The following is a 21,214-nucleotide window of genomic DNA, read 5'->3' as shown; positions in this document are numbered from 1 at the left end:
TTGCCTTTGTAAATCTAGAGAAAGCTTTTGATAGAGTGCCACGTAAAGTTATTTGGTGGGCTATGAGAAAATAAGGTGTGGATGAGTGGCTAGTTACGATGGTACAGTCTATGTACAGCAATGCTAGAAGTCGTGTCAGGATTAACGATTCACTTAGTGATGAATTTAGTGTAAATGTTGGTGTACATCAGGGTTCTGTACTTAGTCCTTTGTTGTTTATTCTAGTCTTAGAAGCCCTGTTGATGGAGTTCAGAACAGGTTGTCCATGGGAGTTATTGTATGCAGATGATTTAGTTCTCATAGCAGAGTCGATGGAAGAATTAGTTGAAAAGTTTAAGAAGTGGAAGAAAGGACTAGAAGAGAAAGGGCTAAAGGTAAACACAGCAAAGTCTAAAGTCATGATTAGTAGCATTGCAGCCAAGTGTGACCTTATAGTTGGAAAGTGGCCTTGTGGAGTTTGCAGGAATGGGTTGGTAGTAACTCAAGCATTGGGTACATAAGAAGTGCAGTAGTATTAGTGGAAGGTTAAGAGCTGACATACAGTTTGTATACAAGCGTTGCAAAGGTGAGATTATAGAGAATGAAGTATTTCCAGCTTTAATGATGTACAACAGTGGCTCGTTAGAGATAGTTGAGAACTTCTGTTACTTAGGTGATATGTTGGGCAGTGAAGGGGGTGTTGGAAGAAGTGTTACTTGCAGGATATTTTCTGCTTGGAAAAAGTTCAGAGAGTTACTTCCTTTGTTGACTAGCAGAGTCCTGTCAATTGAGGTAAAAGGTAGGTTGTATGAGGCCTGTGTAAGAAGTGTTATGTTGTATGGTAGCGAGACATGGGCAGTGAAGCAGGAAGTTCTTGACCGTTTAGAAAGGAATGATATGAGAATGGTTAGGTGGATGTGTAACGCCAGTCTGAGAGACAGAAAGCTACTACTGACTTCGCCTGAGAACAACTAATTAAGGTGAGTGTAAATGAAAAAAAATGATTTCTTTTCGGGCTTTTTTTTCTTCGTGAAATCAGGGCAAAATATACTAAACTTTTTAATTATGAATTTTTTTTCAAAAATTCCATCTGGATCTCTGTTTATTTTGTTTGTTTACGTTTACTCGCTAATAACGCTGTGATAATCTTTGTAACACTCTTTCTGTGTCATATATGTGCTCACGTGCGCATATTTCCTTAAAAAAAAACAATTTTGAAGGGCTGATATTTTTCTCACTTTCCAAAGAGAAAAATATCACGCTTTAAAAATGGAAAACATGTCAAGTGTAACTTCAATGCCGCAAGTAGCCGCATGTGAGTAAAAACTTCAAAACTTTAAAACTCTTTTTCTCAGTGTTTATTTTTTGATAAAATGGTATCTACATCTGAACTTTCTCTCACAAACCTAATTAGCGTTGGTGTAGGAGAGCTGTTTTGAAATAAAGCTAAATAATATATCTAAAAAGGCTTCTTTTATTTTTTTGTAAAAACGTGTTTAATTTTTTTTACAGCCGTCTATGTGAAAGAAAACAAGTTGAAAAAGTAGCATTTGGAAGAATATGAAATAGTAAGAAAACTATAAAATTTTGAACAAAATAGTAAAAAACCTTTTTAGATACAGCTTAGGTGGGAAGAATAGTCAAAAAATTTTGAAAAAAAATCCAGCCGTTTTGTAAGAGTAACATCCGTTAGGAGAGACTGGGGTAAATTTTGTATACACCTAAACCTCAAACGACCTTAATATTTTTCCAAAAAAATTATATCACTCAATTGAGAAAAATAAAAGCTTCCAAAATATCTACATATCAGGTTATGAAAATGTTATTTAGAGATGATATAATCATGCGCACTTTCCTTTACACTCGCCTTAAGTTGGAGTCATCTAAATTCCTATTTCCAATATAATTATATTACAAGATGCAAAAGAATTTTTAAATGTAAAAAAAAAAACAAAGACACAAGATTATACGCATCTATTGTTTAATATTTTTAATGTTATTCACAATCCATCGCAACAATCACAATTAATGGTGACAATCGCGATAGCATCATTATTTTTATTTCGACTATCACGAAGTTCTTAGTTAACATTTTTTATCACGATGGTCACGATTGGATCACAGATTGTTCGTGTCGTGCATGATACCAACTCACGATGTTAGGTGTCCTGATTCCAGTACTGTGTAAGAAATAAAAACTATAAATATGCAATGACAAATTATTAGTTCAAATGCAAAAATTAAAAATACATCCTGCATTACCATATAAGAAGCAACGTAATCATGCTCTAAAAAATATATTTTCCATTGTTAATTTTTAATTTTCTTGTGCATGATATCACAGACAATTTTAGAAAGTTAAGCCAATCGAAATAAAGATTGATGGCATTGTAAAAACATGCTTTTAACTCCTTTTTTTGATGTCACAGGCCACCTGAGACATGACTGTTTCGCTATGATAAAAAAGCAGACATAATTAAAATGGCTTCTTCAATTGTTATGAGTTAAATCAGCAATGTATGGCATATCACTCTCTTAAATGAGCATTGCATGATGATTGCATGCCCAAGTTATGTTAAGGTGTGCAAAAAAGTATAACAGGTGTGCAGTTACAAAGATTCCACTTTCTTTCTCTTTCCATTTATGTAGCATTTTAACTACATCTCGACGATGATGATTTTGCTAACTTAGTCCCAACCCAAGATTTTATATATATAGAAAGTGATCTTATTTAATTTTAACATTGTTCAATATTTTTAACACAAATTAATAATTAAGTCCTTGGCACTAGGTTGTGAAATATGCATCAAATAAACCTAAAAATGATACCTGCTATATTGCTCCATTACCAAACGCAAATCATTTCAATGTGCTCAATGTGATTGCAAAGATATAAATAGCTTAGAATTACATTCAACACAAAAGAAAAATGATCTCCTGAATTGTGTTTCAAAGAGAGCTCGTAATATTAGCGCTGCCAAGCAATAGAAAGTTAAAGCCATTTCACTGTGTGAAAAAAATTAAATTACGTAGTTGAAGTAAGATTACGTAGATGTAGTATAGCGCATGCAATTATATTAATGTACATATTTTATCCTGTTGGTACTATTTTCTTTATTGAATGTATAAACTTTAAATGTCACAATAAATGACAGAAAATATAAAACTTATCACATAACCCGCACCACATTATAACCCGCATCAACGGTGGAAGTCGTAAAAATCAACTTATAACCCGCAGGTTATATACCAGAAAATACTACACATATATATATAAGTTGTATCTTATTATTATTAACGTTTCCTAAAATTTTGAAAGAAATTGATACAAAGGAAGTTAAAAAACTGGGGAATACACCTTTTCATCTCTAACAAACTCTTATAAAAACATGTTTTTTACCTCTTTTTTTCTGATATTGTAAAACGATGGAGAGCCGTAGGATATACAATTGAATTATCGTAAAGGTGTACTTAAAATATGGCTGATATGCCTTTTGAGTAAAAAACAAGAAAAACAAACTGGAAATTGGCTTAAAAAACATTTTAATAGCTTTTAGATCTATATGTTAATGAAACTACATCATTTTTTACCTATTAGCATTTCAGATTCACTCTTGAATCAGAGCATGCTAGCTAGATTTTAGAAAATCTTTGAGCATTAAAAAACTAGCTAAGTTATTAACACCTGACAAAAAGAGTATGCAGGGGAAATATATAGCTAGAAGCTGAAGATGGCAAAATAGTGACTGGTTTCCTCTGCTATAAATTATTAGTGCTGAAACCTTGGACTGGTGCCACACCAAAAACGAAGTGACAGATGCATGTGCTCAAACTTTTTCGCGTTTAAGGCTACCATCTTTTTTACATATTTAAATCGTATCCGTTGAATTACATTTTCACGTGATGACAACTTTATTGAACTTTCGCTTTCATTTCTCCGAAGCCCACCCCAGTGCAGGACATATTTATGAAGCAGGAGGCGTGTTGTTGATAATCGCGACACCTCTTACGCAAAGTGACAGGCAAAATAATGCAGGCGGTAAGTCATGGACCAACCCAATCCCAACTTTATTTTCAGGTAGTTTTGATTTTAAAATTAAAACTTAGCTTGAATATGTAGTTTCATTTTCAGTCAAAAATGCTAGTAGCCACAGTGCAAAAGTTTTGAACCATGATTTGACTTTCTTCAAATAAGGTCTGTATATGTTTTCCTGTCGATTTTTTTTATTTTTATCATGCTACGCTAGAATATAATAAAACGTAAAAAGCTATTAAACAACTTTCATAGTTAGCATACAATCCTCTTACTTTGGACATCTAACTTCAGTTAGACAGTTTAAAAAATCTCTGTGTTAGCTTCTCTGCATTGAGATAGCACGCAAGAAATTCTAAAAAGATCTGTCGTCTTTTAAAATATAGACATATGCTGCATCGGCGAGATCTGTTCCATAAATTACACACCCTTATTTTATCCTCTCTTTCTTTGTGTTTGTTTTCTCAGGCGAAGCGAGTTACTTCAGGCATCTTGCATTATCTTTCTAAACTTTGAAGGTTTGGGCACAACTTTGCTTGTTTCTTATTTAAGGATGCCTAGTGATACTTTATAAGGTTACATTTGTGTTAATGAAGGCATTTTTATGTCACATTTTAACTTTAACCGAGACATAATTTTTGCGTTCAAAACCTGTATATTTATAGTGTCCGATGTTAGGGGTAGAATGATTTTTGGTGAATTATGTCTTAAATCTCTGATAATTTAATGAATTAAGCCCTTTTAAAATTATTACAGCTTCAATAGGGTCATTCTATGCATTTAAAATTATTTATAAGTGTTTCTCTGATATAAATAAATTGTCCGAAGTTGGGGGTAATACAAAAAAATTGTAGTGTTTTTAAGAAATGGCACCAAAACGATCCTACCAACGGTGGTCAATTGAAGATATGGCTAATGCATTGGAAGAAGCTAAAAAAGACATGTTGTTAGGTAAAGGTTTCAAACGATTTGGCGTACCAAAGCAAACACTAAGTGACAGGATTAACATGAAGTGTAAAACTGATAAACCTGGCCGACACACAGAGCTGAATTGTGACAAAGAAACAGCGCTTGTCAATTACATAAAGTTTATGGCAAGCATTGCTAATCTGTTGTCAGTAACAGCTGTTAAGATGTTTGCTTGGGATATTGCCAAACAAAAGGAAAGCAGTCAATTCAATAATGTAAATGGCCCAGGACATTATTGGTGGCACAAATTTAAAAAACGGCACCAAAATGATAATCTTGATAAGGGAAGAAGTAGAATGGCAAACCTGAATGTTATAAACCAACATTTCAATTTATTAAAACATACTATGACAGATCTTGATATAATAAACAAACCTGACAGAATTTTTAATTGTAATGTAAATAAAATAATGTAAATAATTGTGGCGCCGTAGATTAGTGGTTATAGCTCTCGTACTCTGTGCGGGAGACTGGGGTTCGATTCCTCTTGACGGCGATTCAACATGGGAGAGTGAATGTTACCATAGCCCCGGGTTAACCCAAGCCATGTGAGGGAAATTGGGAAGATGGCACACTGTGTGGGCCGTTGGATGTTGCCAGGAGTTGTCTAGTAGAGCGCGGGCTCTAATTGGGTCTGCGTAGCTCAAAATGAGCATTAAATACTCTAGGACTCTCCATCTACGCCATGGCCCCTACTGGAAATAATAGACAGGGTATATTCCTCGATATTTGTGAGGCTAGCCATGTAAAATATGCACATCTATCTATGAGACGGGTTTGTTGCATTGTTGTGGAACGAAATGTAAGCAAGCTTACGCAGAGAGCAAGTGCAGTCGCGAACATATAACAGCACATGTTACCGTCTCTGCTGCTGGTTATCCATTACCCCCTTTTTATTATTTTTAAAAAGTGCTACCCAAGTGGCCCTACGCCTGAACAGGTTCACATAAAGCTCTATATGGCACTTCACCTAATGGATATATGGATAAGGAGTTGTTTAAGAAATGGGTGCAAGAGCTATTCATACCAGAAACTGAGCACGTTAAGAAACCATTGTTCCTTATCTTGGATAGACATGGTTCGCACATGAATATTGACAAAATCGACCTACTTATGCAAAAAAATTTTTACAACCTGACGTGGTAATTTTAAAGCCTTTGAAAACATTTCTTGAAACTAACAGATGATTAAGTTATCTTCTTTAGGGGAAAAGGAGCTGGTCAACATTTGCAAGAAAACTTTAATACTATCTTTAAAGTTGCATTTAAAAAGGGAAATGAAAATTGACGTCATCAAAACAGGCTTTTGGAAATACGGGATAGTACCATTCGATCCCAAAGCTATTGATAAGAAAAGGCTAATGCCTTCTCTAATCTCTGAGCTGCCAGAGGGACAACCACCATCACCAGTGTATTCACCTCACCCAACAGTTTCAACATCTGCCCCAATGTTGGCATCCATTTTTTCTTCCATGTCAATGGCAACGTTGTTTAGCACTGTAGTTAGCACACTATCTGCTACATCGGCTTCAATAGTAACAACACCTTATTGTTCACCAGCATCACCAGTACTATGTACTATGTGCCATAAGGGTCAGATATCAACTTTAATGTTATATCGTCAACGCCAATTTAGAAAAAAAAGCAATCTAATTCGTTACTGGCTGTTATTCCTAATTCCATCATTGAGTCGCTCATTATTCCATTGTCACTTGAAAAAACAAAATGCATTGATAAAGTTTAGGTACACATCTCTTAACAGGTCTAAAATTCTGATTTAATTCAAATCCTACAACTTTTGCAAAGCAGACGTGAAAAATAATAATTTAATGAACCTAGTCCTTCTTTGTGCAGCTTTAGATGTTACATCAAGCCATTGCTTTCATTAGCATGTGGACTAAAAACTGGACTTTGATATATACCATGTCTTCATTTTCATTGTATTTGCTATACCAGCTTTGCATAAGGAATTGAGCAATAAAATTTCCTGGGTAGATGTGCTATGAGTTTGTTGATTAAAAACTAGAAATAATGTTTTTGGTATATTTGTTGAGGAAGATTTGTAAAATATCATTGTATATTTTATTTTGGATAGTTTTCCTTTGGATTTTATTATTTAAAGATAAATTTTCCAAAGACTTCATTATAAAATTTACTTAATTTTTGAACTTAAAGGTAGTGTCTGCTAAAAACTGGAAGTTATTTTACATAAAGAATACATACTATTATCAACAAATTTCAGGTTAAAAATTAATAAATTCAAAGTACCAGTGCAATGTTGTTTTTCAAACTTTTAGAGCTTCCTTTCTTGTGCGGCTAATTTTGTTCTCCATTTTGTAAACACTACGCACACGAAAACGAGGCATATCTAATATGCTTCTGCCTACGTCAGTGGCCAGGTTCAAAATCAAGACAAAAAAAGGCAGACTACATAAAGAAGAAAATTAATTTGTAACTCTGTGCATTTAAAAGTTAGCCCCCGGCTATGAGCTAGACACTTTCAAATAAATAATTTATCGCTGCTATAAGTATTTTTAGATCGTGTACCTAAGGGCTATTAACAAAGTGGAAAAATAAAATCACAGATAAACGATAAACAACTTTATTTCATTTGAAAATATGCAGTATACAATGGTAACAACATATAAGTCGAAGTATGTCTATGTATGCTATAATAAGCAATACATAAAATAAATTCCTATGTTGAAACTTTTTTAAAAGGAATTTTTGGATGCCTTTAATTTTAAACCAGGCTAAACGATGAAGATCATGATGGTGGAAACGGAGTCTTAAGGAAAAAAATACAGTTTGATTGCAAAGTATGATGTATTTAGCACTGCACGATTGTGCGACCGAGCGGCACAATAGCTACTGGAAATAGAAATATGCGCTCAAGCTCAAAATGGCATCGATTCAAGCAAACTCAGTGGTCGAACTCAAGTCAAAAAATGATTTTGTCTTTTGAGTTTTCTTAAAATTGTGCAATGTTCAACCTTTGATGCGTACGCCTTAAGCAGACGTGCCAAAAGATTTAACTGGATTTTCGGCTTGAGCATTAACTATCTGGCCTATCTGGCTTATCATAAGCAAGCAAAGCTTGGTGCTCAGCATAAGACATATACCCTGATCATTTATTTCAAAATTTGTATTAGAGAAAGGGGAGCTTCATTGTCTTCCAGAACAACCCATAATTTTGCCTGAGGAAAAAAAACCTCAAATTAGTTCTTCTTAAAATTCCGGAGAGTGTATTAAAATTCAATAAAATTTGTGCAATTTGTTACCCTCTTTTAAACTGTTTAAAAGCTTTCTTACAAAGTGTAAAATCACTTTTTCGAGAAACTACACAATTTGTTAAAAATATATCAAAAACATTTCTTGTGAATTCTAAAAAGCATCTTCATGGTTTTTATAAGTAAAAGGTCATAAAAACAAGAGCCTCATAATTTCCCAAAAAGTAAGAACAAAATAAGAACAGGCTTGGGCTCATTTCGGTTTCCAAAACTAAGAACAACCCAAATCTGAATTTTATAACCTTTATAACCAAATTGCTTGTTGTTTGCGATGGTTTATTTCTCACATATAATGCATTAAATACTCTAAAAGAATGCCCAGTCTCTATTAAACGCCTGTATTCAATAAACACCCCTCCTTGAAAATAAAAAATATAGTAAACCTACTTCTCCAATAAAAGCTCTCTGTCAAAAAAGGTGCTTATTACAGTTCTCCTCCCTCAAGCAATTTTGATGTGTTGAATTTAAAATGAACATATAGGTACTGTATTTAATTTTGGCCTCTCTTGTAAACCCGCTTTTTTGGTATGGGTTGAAAGGATTATCATGCATCTCAGATAATCCAGCATGCGGGATTTCTGTGATTGTTATTGAGTCTGTCCTTTTTTTATTTCTACGGCTGAAATGCTGATCTTTCAGCGAAAAATAGGGTAAATATGTCAGAAAATAAATATTCAAATGTCGTAAAATAAATATTCAAATATCGTAGTTCCTTAATAAACAGCTAGTCTCTATTTAATACCAATCTCAATAAGCGTCCCCTTTTTAAATAAACGCCTGGGCGTTCATCACAGAATTTACAGTAACTACAAAATAATATTCATATGGGCGCGATTTTTTATGAACACGGTTAAAGAGTTGCATCAGAAGCAAAAACGCCATATTTTTACAGCGAAAAACAAAATGGCGATGAATTACAATCTTGTTCCCAACGCCTGCTGGGAACGACATTGGTCGATTTATTCAACCATGTCCTTGGTACTAAGAGAACAAAATAAGAACAAATTAGTCAAAAAGTTATTAAAAAAAAACGTATATTTGCTAAAAACTGTCAAACGTTCTCACTGTTGTTAGAGAATGTTGCAATTGAAAAAAACAACCTTAAAACGTACCGCGTAGCTTGATAAAAGTTTTTTTACACTAAAGCTACGTCGTGTATAACAAAAAATCCAAACATCTGAAGCAACAATTCCGTAGTGATACTACGGCTTATTGAAACAGAAGTGACCCAAATCGCAAAATATTTCGGAGTACTTTTTACTGTTCAAGGGGGTGTAATTTTATGTCATCAATGTCATGACAGCAAAACATATTATTGAGAAGAATTGCGATTACCTGTCCCGAAGAACACATATATTTGTTTCCAGGGGTGCTGTCGTCTTTTTGTGTGTTTAGACCTTAGAATTAACCAACCACTGACGTCAAACGCATAATTACGCATAGTAAAATTTCTACCAGGCTTTTTTCGCGCACGTTTTTCAGAAAGAATTTCGCTGTGCTTCGACATGGCTAACTAAAAAAGTTTTGTTTATATAAGTTTTCAGATAGTATTGATAAAAAAGGTATGCAATGTCTTTATTTGTGTATTAATATTGGTTAATATAAAAGTTTTTGTTTTGTAGCAGACACTACCTTTAAAATTCAAAACAATTTTTTGATCCCTCAGAGCCAAATATAGTGGTGCCTTGGGTTGATTTTGCAGCATCTTTCAAGTGCCCTGCTCACTTTCAAATTCATTGTGTTGACCCTGTTCTTATATTTGTAGTTACAGTTATATTTAGTTATACCTTTAACTATTGCTTTACAGATATACATCAAATTTCTATATAAACATGTTAAAAGCAATCAAATAAAATTTATTTGATTGCATACCTCTCACAACTGCAATATTTGTAAATCGTTTTGGTAGTAGATTCATATCTGTTGATACCAAAAAGTTTGCGGAAAAAAAAAGAACGTGCAACGAGAAATGGTCTTCTTTCTCATTATAATATGACACATTTTCCCCCAAGTCCCTCTTTTGCTTTGTCCTCATCTTCCTGCACATTGCATTGTCTTCTTCCTCCATATCTTGTAGTGTTGTCCCAGAGTAAATATGCTTCTTTACTCTGTTGTAATAAAGAGTAACAGTATATCACACCCTTTTTAATCAATCTGCTATTAATTGCTGCAACTGAATTGTTTGGTCATTGTATTTCTGAACCAGCTTTCTTTATTATAAGTAAGATCCAATCAGAAAAGTGAATAAAACCTTTTAAATCAAGACTTGCTGATGTCATTAACTTTAATAATTTATGATTATTTATGTTACTAACAATGGTATGTAACTGCAAAAGAAGTCTGAGTCTGTGATTTATTGGTGTTTCTTCTAACTCTACTCAAAATCACAATACTAATAGTTGTTGACAGAAAACCAAAGTTGGGGGAGAAGTCAGAACCCCTTATTTTTACCACAACCCTTTATCATTAGGAACCCCACCCTTCTTTTAAAGCCTTTTTTTTGTTGTTGTTCAAAAAATGTATAGAACCTACCAAAATGTTAAATAGTTACAACAAATTGATAGTGAGAAAAGGTTCTAGCAAATTATATTGTTCTCTTGCTAATTTCATATTTCTATATCTTTGCCTGGACAACCAAATGTGACTAAAAATACCAGCTTAAAAATAAGAACTTTCAGCAAGATCTATGCATAGATAAAGAGGTAACTTCAAAAAGAAAGAAATAGAAACTGGTTGCAAACTGATTCCAAAATAAAATTGCAATAATTTACTGTGAAATATATAGCAAGCCCACCGTTTTTACAACAATCCTTCTATTTAATCAGCCCCACCCTTTTTTACTGAAAAATTTTCAATTTTAATCTCTATAATAATACGCCAGTTCCGTGTGTCTGTAACAGGCAAAGTGGATATGTTCCTTTTCCTTTGATCTTACCGAAATTTTCTTTGAAGTAACCGAAAAATGCATGTCTAATATGTTATATTTTCTGACGTTACGGCGCGACGTCAATAACACTACTTTAACGTCAATATCTTATATTAAATTATGAAGCCGTTACAGTGCACTTAAAACTTTGAGGCCAAATAACTTGGAAACGAGGTGGTGACGTCAATGATTTTTCACCGCGTGGGTAACTAGGGACCACCTGGGACCAATTTGGGTAAGTTTCCCAAACCTTGGTCCCTGAATCCATTTCGGAATGGACGGGTTGATGACGTCATCACAAAACCTTCAAACCCCAATATCTCTGCAACTGTTTGTCAAAAGTTCATGTTTCTATACATTTTCTTGATCAGCATTTCAAGATCTATACGATGAATGCAACGGGTGTACGAATTTGTGAAGAAAGTTTTTTTGGAACTTTTGGTAGGGACTTCGCTGATGTCAGCAAAGTTTTTAAGCCCTTATATCTTCTTAGGCGTTTGTCAAAAACATACGATACTATGCATTATTTTGACCAGCGTTTCAACTCTACACATTACAGACAACGAATGACTAAATTTCACCAATTTTCCTTCTGTATATGCACTGCTGATGTCAGCAAAAAATCTAAAGCAACCTATTTTTCCATTGTTCTTCTGCCTTAGTGGATTTTTCCACGGGCTTTATCGACTAGTATAACAATATTATAATTAAAAAGAAATAATTTTTCTTTATTTGCACAAGTTTAAGATGATATCTTTTCATTCCTGCATTAAAATGGTCTCTCTCTTACTCCCTCCTCTCTTTTAACAAAATCTTTCGGAATATGCCCATAAGTAATTTGATTGTCCATTTTCAGTCCAAATTGTGTCACCTTTATCTGTAGAGTTGTACCTAGCAAAATAGGATAGTTTTTAGGAAATCTTAAGGTTTGCAATTTGTATAAGGGGGTTGTCATAAAATGTGTTTTGTTTATCTCATGTGAAAATAAGAATATTTCTACAATGATGGTTGAAGATGTTTCCCAGATAATAAGAAAGTTAGGTGTTACTCTTAGTATCTATATATATATATCTCTTTATAAATAATACCAGAAAAAGTGTTAGACAGTTTGCTGTTTAGTTATTGTGACTTAATAAATAAGTCATGAAATGTCAACATAATATCCATTAAATTTGAACCAAAACATAACCCTTCCCTTTTTATGGGACAGTTTTTTCTCAAAAATGGTAGAAGTGGGAACATTACACATGGTGGCGGGAAGGGTTAAAATAGAAAAAATAATTAAACATATTATTTTATATTTTTTTAGATGTATGCTGTGGTGGCTTGTTTACTCCTGGCTGTGCAAATATGTTTTTGTACAAACCCGTGTCCTGATGGATATTATATAAATGTTACCAAATCAAATCCGTCATGTGTTTCAAGTTCAGACAGGAACATTACATGCAAAAACTTAAGTGAAGCACTGCAATTGATAGCAAATTTAAGTTTAAAGAATCCATGTATCTTTTTACAGGATGACCAAATTTTAAAGCATCACCACATTTTGACAAAAGTTGGAAGCATTCTTCTTGTTGGCTTAGATCGAAAAATCAATGTAACATGTGATTTTATGGGTAGTAATATTTCTTCAAAAGATGTCGGCATTTCCTGGATAAACCTGGATAATGTTACACTGAAAAACATAGCTTTCTTGGGGTGTGGAATAAAGAATAATACCACTTATCCACCAAATAGAAACACTATGCACTACATGGCCACTGGCCTTTACTTGGAAAACATCACTAATGTCATCTTTAAAAAAGTAACTTTGTTCCAGAATTTAGGATATAGTACAATAATTAATAATGCTCTAGGTAGTATTAGTTTCCAAACTGTCATCATCAAAGAAAATAAAATCCCCCACGGGGTTGACAACAAAACAATAGGTGGTGGTGGTGTCTTTATTAAAATCGGTGTTACGTCAGATAAGGATCTTCAATTCACTGACTGTTTATTTCTCTCAAACCATGGTGCAGACATTCCTTACTACAATGAAAGTGAACCTGTTCCATTTGGCAAAGGTGGTGGCTTGACAATAATGCTAGGGAGCTCTTCTACAAATGTTATTTCCTTTAAAAACACAATATTTAAAAATAACAGTGCTGTTTGTGGTGGTGGCTTATATTTAAATCTAAATAATAAGGAAAGCAAAGTTTTATTTGACTCTTGTCAATTCAGTGATAATTTTGCAGTCAATATGGGTGGAGGAGTTTTGGTTCTTGCTCCTACTTTGGACCAACGATCTGGAGTTTATGTTAACTGCTGCAACTGTTTGTTTCAAAACAACACTGCAAAAATAGGTGGTGGCTATGCATTCAAGGTGCATTCGGGAAAATCTGTACGAAATAAAAATGGTACTCTGTTTACGGAATCGAATTTCACTTTTAACTCTGCAGTTTTAGGTGCTGCAATGTATGTATATTTAACTCGTTTAAAACTTCATAATGTCCAAATAAATGAAAATAAAAGATATAATTCTGAAACAGTATCTGAAGGCGCTGTAGTAATGTACAAGTCATATTTAGTTTTATCTGGACAAGATAATTTTGTGACAGGTAACAAAAATACAGCTTTTATATTTGATAGTACTTACTTTTATGTGAATGGGACAGTAAAATTTTTTAAGAATAAAGGGAAAAATGGAGGTGCAATATCAATGTATGGTCACTCAATTGTCCAGCTGCAGCCTCATGCAAATCTTGTATTTAAAGAAAATGTAGCTGAAAAGAAAGGAGGAGCTATGTTTATTGTTGTACCAGGACCTCCATTACCATTTTTAAATACAATTAAATTGAATCGCTATGATTGTTTTTTTAATGGATCATATGGAAATGTTACTTTCCAGTCAAATAAAGCAAACTCCAACGTTGGTAATACCATATATGCATCAACATTACAAAATTGTCTCAGAGATGATTCCGGATTCGTGGACGTCTTTACAAATAAAGCAAAATGGAAAAATTTTCATTTTGAAGACGTTAATGACATCTTCAAAATGAAAAAGAACACCATAGTTTCGACGGCACCCACTGCTATAGTATTAGAACCAAAGGAATGGGAAAATACCTCTCCTGGACTTTATGAAAAACGGGCTATAACCCTAATGGATGAAAGGGGAACAGAAGTCAGTGATGCGGTGGATATAAATATTTATCGTCACGGCAGTTTAAGAAGAAATGTAGTTGAAATTGCTGGTGGTTACAAAGAGTTTATGGTTACTAACAACAAAATAGAATTAGCTCTTATGGGAAAGATAAATGAGAAATTTAACCTGACCATTATAAATCCAGACAGTGGAGCATTATCGGTGACTTTAATCAACTTAACATTAGGATCTTGTCCCTTTGGTTTTAAGTATGACAAGACACAGAGAATTTGTGATTGCAATCAAAAAAAGCCATACCATAATGGAATAGCTCAGTGCTTGGGTGGTAAAATCTATTTGTTTAAAAATAGGTGGGCCAAACCGTTTCAAAGAAACAAAGATAGCGAAACATCTCAAGTGTGCCCTGAAAACTATTGTGCGGAATGTAAAAGTGAAATTGCTATTATTGAATGTTTATATCAGCCAAACAACCAGTGTGTGGAGCACAGAAATCAAACTTCCTATCTCTGCAGTAAATGTTCAAGCCCGAAATCTTCTGTTTTACTAAGCAAAGGAATATGTGAAAATTGTTCTGGTACTTATAACTGGATTTTAATGTCATTTATACATTTTCTTGCATGTTTTCTTGCAACCTTGGGGATTGTTTACTTAAATAGGAAAACATACGCAAGTTATTTAATTCCAGTTATATATTCTTATCAAATGATGGATCTTATTTTACCATCTGGTGTTAACACTGATTTTTTTATACTTTTCATTGTTGTTATAGTCAGTGGATCTACTGATCATAGCATGTATGAGGTCTGTTTTTATGATGGCCTTAATGATTTAACCAAATTTTGGGTGAGATATTGTTCACCATTTTCATGGATGCTTTCCTGGATGATTTGGTTAGGCATTTCAAACATTGAGTGTGCCCGTCGCTATATAAATCGTGACTCTTGTTTTAAAGCAATTAACACATTGCTGGTGATATGTTGCTGTGACTTCTTCAAATTTTCCTTTTCGGTAATGAAGTCAGTTGTTATTGATGATGAGCTGCGTGTATATTTTTATGCTGAAGCCAAGTATGGAAGTGCAGAGCATTTACCCTTGTTGATATGTGCTGCAATATCTTTAACTGCAATTGCTGTTTGCCTTGTTATCATATTGGTGTCAACATGTAGACGCTCTAAGGAGACACACTTTGATTCACTTCCTTGCTGCCTGTGGATGAAACCAGTTTTGGACTCATTTCGATATGGGTTTCGTAATGACGCACAATCAATATTTAAAGACAGAACTTGGTTTGCACCATTTTATATATTGTGTAGCTGCATCCTGATATCTATTAGCATTTTGAATGACCATTTCGATAAACACACATGGCAAGGAATAGTTTGCTTAATATTTATGGCCCTATTTATTGCTGCATGGCCATATCAGGAGGATTACATGAACTATTTTGACGTTGTAATGTTGACTAATTTAGCAGTTTTAGCTGTTGTCGTTGATGGTTCCAAGATCACTGACTATCAATTGGCTGTAGACATAATTCTGTACATTCCCTTGGTTGGCTTGTTAATTAGACTGTTCTACCATATTGTCACTGTGCATGGTCTTCTTCAATATTGCCCTCGAATATTCAGAGATCCAAGAGGTTTGTTGTTTTTCTGTTACCTCTTTCTTTCTTTTTTTCGCTTTTCAACCAGGTGGAGTATTACAAAAGTAGAACTTAGGTTATCGGTTTGTATTAAAGTTGGACTAAAAAATCACAGGATTAACGATAATTCATTGTTTACTGTGAATTGGATAAGCACTAATGAAATTAGTGTTAAAAGTGTGATATGTACTTTTACCTAGATCTCTTTCTATAATGACGAATTATGTACATAAGGTAGGAATAATTAGGTTAATTGTCACAAAAAGGACATCTATCCTGATCAATCAAATAAGTGTTTAAAGCATTGTGTATAGAAATGTTAGATTAAAGAATTAGGTTAGAGAATAGAAGAGAGAAGAAGAAAATTCTCCAAGTACTAGTTTATTTTTATAAGATATACGCTTTAGTTTCACAGTGATGTCATCATTAACCATGGCTGGTTTTAAGTCATACAACTTGCTACGAATGATGTCTGTCACAATGCTATTAAAATCTTGCCTTCATGATGGCTTTTTATAAGTTTTTTATAATTTTAAGTTTTCCAAAATGTATTATTGGATTATTGTATTATCTATTTATTATTGGATATAAATTTTCGACAATATTTGCTAAACAGTCTTAAATTAATTATCATTTTAATTTTTGAAATTATATTCTAAAACTGGTTTACCACTACACAAATAAAGAGCGGATTGGGCATTGTTATTGTAACAATAGTCCTCCTGCTTTCTGTTCCACCTGTCACTTTTCAATTTCCACTTGTAAAAAGTATATTTGTAGCATTAAAAGAAAGTTTTGAAAGGAAGGTAGAGTTAAAGTTTTGGTGGAAAAAAATATGTAAAAGTTACACCTATGAGAGACGAGGCTGTGTCAGTTGCAACTTTGCTTTAACAAAATCTACATTAAAGCATATAAAAAATACTGCCAACATTTGGGTATTTTCTTTACAAAATTTTTCAAGTTTTCAATATTTTTAACCAAAATTGCTCAAACATTTTCTATTTTCACGTTTTTGTCACATGGATACATATTTGTGCGTTCTGATTGGATGGCGGAAAAGTTGAAGTTAGTTTAGTTAGTTAGTTAACTTTTAATTCTGCGTAGTGATCACTACTGTTAAAATTTTAATCGAGAGAACAATGCCAGTTTCGCTCCACATAAAATAATCTGCCTAATGGAAATCCAGCTTAACTGCTTAGTCTTATTACACTAACTCATTGAGGCAATTTGACAGAAAAAGTGTTACACCTTGAATAATGCAATATACATTTTATTTGGTGCTTTTTTTTAGTTTTTATGCTTTATAATGAACAATTATGCATAACTTGTTTTTGCAACTGAAGGTGCACATAAACTAAATAGGAAGTTAATAATTAGTTTTTGTGAACTTATATGGTCCAATTTCCAACAATTTGATTTCACAAATTTTACAGAAAAAAACAATGTTGCTGTTAAATCAATTCATCTTAGGTAATTCACAAAAGGAAAAAATGTAAGACTTGATTGCTTTTTCATGAAGATCACAGGCAAAAATTTGTGCAGGAACTAATCAAAAAATTGACAAAAACTTAAAATCATTTCCCTTAAGGTAATCCATCCACATAGAAACTCTTTTTTTATGATGGAAAATACTTTTAGTTTTAAATTTAAGCAAGTTTTATCATTTTTATCATACTCATTTACGGCTGTTATGCTTTCTTTCTAATTCACGTTGGTACTAGGCAAGTGCTAATGCTAACAGATTAGTAAAACAGAGATTTATTCTAACAATTTATTAAAAATGCAATAAAATTTGATTTAGAGGGTCATTTCTTGCAAATATTTGTGTCAACTACTTTGGAAATTAATTTTATCACAGTTGAGTTTAAAGTTTTTTATTCACTATAACCATTATACAAGTTTTTTCTCTAAATCTGTTGCATTTTTTAACAAAATCAACCATTAAGAAGGATAATAATTGGTGGCATAAATGGTATTGTTTTTTTGTTGTTGTTGTTGAATAGGAACTAAGTTTTGACCAACACTCAAATTGGTACCAGTTCCTTAACAGTTGCTTATGATAATATTTTTTTTTTGATAAAATTTTACTTTTCCCCTCTTTAGCCCCTTTTTAATCTAGTATAGTTTCTAAAGTACCGAGCTGGGCACTAAAGGTCGCCTAAAAATCCACCTGTCCAGCACTAGTTTCTTATTGGATGAAAGTGTAATAAAACGCCATGCTGGGCTATTTAAATTCCTGCTAAAATTGTCAGATTCCCTTAATTTTTTTTTGTTTTTTGCTAATGTTTTCATTTTCTTCAATCTTTCTAAGACCATTACAGAGGCTGACAATTTTCTAACTAGAAATTTATGAAAATTGTGCATTTGAGATGCAGGAATTCAGATGTTTCTTTAATGCACATTTAGTGTATAATCTTTTATATTCGGCAATATGGTTGATATGTTATAATCTGTCAGAATAAAATCATTGTTCTTTTCATAGGCCATGCTGTTCCCATACCTGAAGTGCTCATAAACGATGACAGGGAAAATTAGATGTCCGCTGTCAAATTTTAAAGAAGATAAATTTGACAAAGACTGGGAAATCTCTGATCAGGTTTTTATTTAACATATAGTTGTAAATTTGAGCTTGGTTTGGCATAAAATTCCATGCAATTTTTTTTATTGTAATTTTTTACACTTTTTAAAATGTCTTGAGCAGATTTTTTTTATATAAAATTCAACTTTAATAATTTTATAATATTTTAATTTGCTTTTATGATCTTAAGTTCTGAAGAAAACATCAATTGTATGCAGGTTCTGTACATTTTTTGCTTTTTTTGATGTGATTTTGCTCTTTTTTATGTAATTTTGTAATTGTTAAAGTTGGAGCAGGTTGTCTGCCAGACCTTAGAAACCGTAAAATCAATTTAGGTAACCTTGAATACTTTGAAAACCAATCATTCCTTGAAGAAAATCAATGAAATGTAAATATATATTTAAAAAGTCATTTTTGTCGAATTATAAAACTTTGTCTAGTAGTAAGATGCTGCGTTTAAGCTTTTTGAAATAGTTGACTTTCAAATTTAAAATGTTCAGCACTTGTTGTTTTGTGGGACAATTTTTACATTGTCTGTGTTCTTTAAAGCCTTAAAATGTCGCAAAAGTTATAATAAAAAACACCTGATATTGGTGAAAAAACCTTTAAATTGTTAACAAAAATTGGCAGACACTTGTAGAAGATTAGTAACTACAGGGTCACTATTTGTAATATCTTTTTGGGGACTAATTTTTGCTCACACAAAAGTTCAATAGTGCGTGATATTTACTACAGAGATTATATGCAAAACCTTTTGTGTCAAATTTAAGTATGCACGAAAATATACTTTTTTTCAAAAACAAAAGGAACGCTGGAAATTTACCTTTTTCTCCTTGTTATTTGTAGGGAAGTAGGATCTATTGGTAGATGTGGGCAAATAGGTATTTCTTCTCCTAACTTTCCAAATATGTTTTTAAGGTATATATGTAGGTATATATACTTTTTGTCATAAGATTATCCTTATAGAAAAATTTTCATAATTTTTTTTCTTTTAAAAGATTTAATCTGTTGACTTTTTATGTGGCAGTAATTTTGCATACATTCGTTTTTTGTCTCTTTTTTCCATTAGAATCTGAATTGAAACAGTTTTTTTCAAACTTACCCCCAACAAAGTTTTTTTTTAATGTCACCGCCATTTTCTAGTGTAGGCTTCAAAAGCTACAGTCAAAATTTTGTTACACTTTTTTAAGAAAAATAAGTGGATTTTTACTAAATTTTGTTTGCAATTTTAAAAATTTAACCAAGCTGTATTTTAGTATTATAGAAACGTATAAATCTTTGTTAACCAGAGTTAGATGATGCACAGGTTGTATTGAAATTTTTTTTTGTTATTCTTATGAATTCTTAATTCTAGCCTAGAATTGCAGTTTTTTATCAAATGCATAAACAATACTTAGTCTTGGTGGAAAAATTATTGTTTTTTATATTTTAAACTTATATAAAAGTATATCTGTAATAGCACTTTATCAATTTACGGTGGAAATCTCTGTTGAATTAATTAATTAATTAATTAATTAATTAATTAATTAATTAATTAATTAATTAATTAATTAATCAATTAATTAATTAATTAATTAATCAATTAATCAATTAATCAATTAATCAATTAATTAATTAATTGATAATTTTTAATAATATACTGGCAATTCTAGCCTAGAATTGCAGTTTTTTTTATATAATGCATGAAAATTCTTAATCTTGGTGGAAAAAAAACTTTTTAATTAATTAATTAATTTAATTTTTAATAATATACTGGCAATCCCTCCTAAGAATACCCATAAAAACAACGCTACCCGATCTTTGCCTGCTTTACATCAACATTGAGGTAGAGTACGGGAGCCATCATAAAACTGAAACACAATGTATTATTGCAGTCTGAATAATCTTTATGAGGGATGGTAGATGAGAGGTGATAGGTACAAAAAAGTAAAAACAAATATATAAGTACACTTAAATTGTTTTCATAAGTTACTTTAAAGTCCAGAGTAGCTACGTCGTCTAAGATCCTGTAAAGTCCTTTATTTTGAAAAAGCTCTTTTAGTGTCATTGGGAATCAAAATTAGGCAAAATGTTCCAAAAATCTTTTAAAAAACTCTTGGCTTCAAGTACAAATTTTGTTGAATCCCCCTGCCATAGTTGTGACCTTAAACAGATCTTACATATGCTCCTGCTTATTATAAACTTAACCAGTTATCATCTTTTTATCAACAAAAGTTTCCGAATTTTTGACAAAATTCCTCTAAAACGATGGGGAAAATTCTTTTATTATCCTCAAAAATCTTTGAATTTTAAAGAGAAAGCTTTGTGGCCACCCTGTCCTTTATTGGCGTAAAATCATCTGCATGTTGATTCTTTAGGCTATGAGTTTTTTTTTTTCTAGATATTTAATGTTTTATTATCAACTTTAAAGGTAAAATCAATATTTTTGTATTGGGATAATTTCGGTATCAAATTTGATATAAGAATTTTACTTCTTATAAATGTAAAAGTGTTTTTAGAAGTTTAAGTAAATATTTTTTAAATGGCAACAGACAATTGATATAGACATTTGATACCTCTTAAAGAGAAATTTTGAAGCACTTTTTATGTAGAAATTGTGCTTTGCTGCTACCTAAGAAAATTTTACAATAACACAACAGAAAATCGCTGA

General features: G+C 32.4%; 1 protein-coding gene across 1 annotated transcript; it reads left to right on the top strand.

Annotated features, from left to right (window-relative positions):
• Window positions 1-3,880: 3,880 nt before the first annotated feature.
• LOC130662780 (uncharacterized) lies at window positions 3,881-21,109 on the top strand. The gene is made up of 3 exons (XM_057461711.1): window positions 3,881-4,018; window positions 12,506-15,983; window positions 18,469-21,109. Exons 1-3 carry the CDS (start codon window positions 4,010-4,012, stop codon window positions 18,519-18,521), a joined length of 3,540 nt encoding a protein of 1,179 aa, XP_057317694.1. The 5' UTR covers window positions 3,881-4,009; the 3' UTR covers window positions 18,522-21,109.
• Window positions 21,110-21,214: the final 105 nt, after the last annotated feature.

The sequence above is a fragment of the Hydractinia symbiolongicarpus genome, chromosome 10, assembly GCF_029227915.1.
Source record: "Hydractinia symbiolongicarpus strain clone_291-10 chromosome 10, HSymV2.1, whole genome shotgun sequence".
Classification (NCBI taxonomy): Eukaryota; Metazoa; Cnidaria; class Hydrozoa; order Anthoathecata; family Hydractiniidae; genus Hydractinia; species Hydractinia symbiolongicarpus.
The sequence above is the reverse complement of the archived record's forward strand: the minus strand, read 5'-3'. Positions and strand labels throughout refer to the sequence as shown.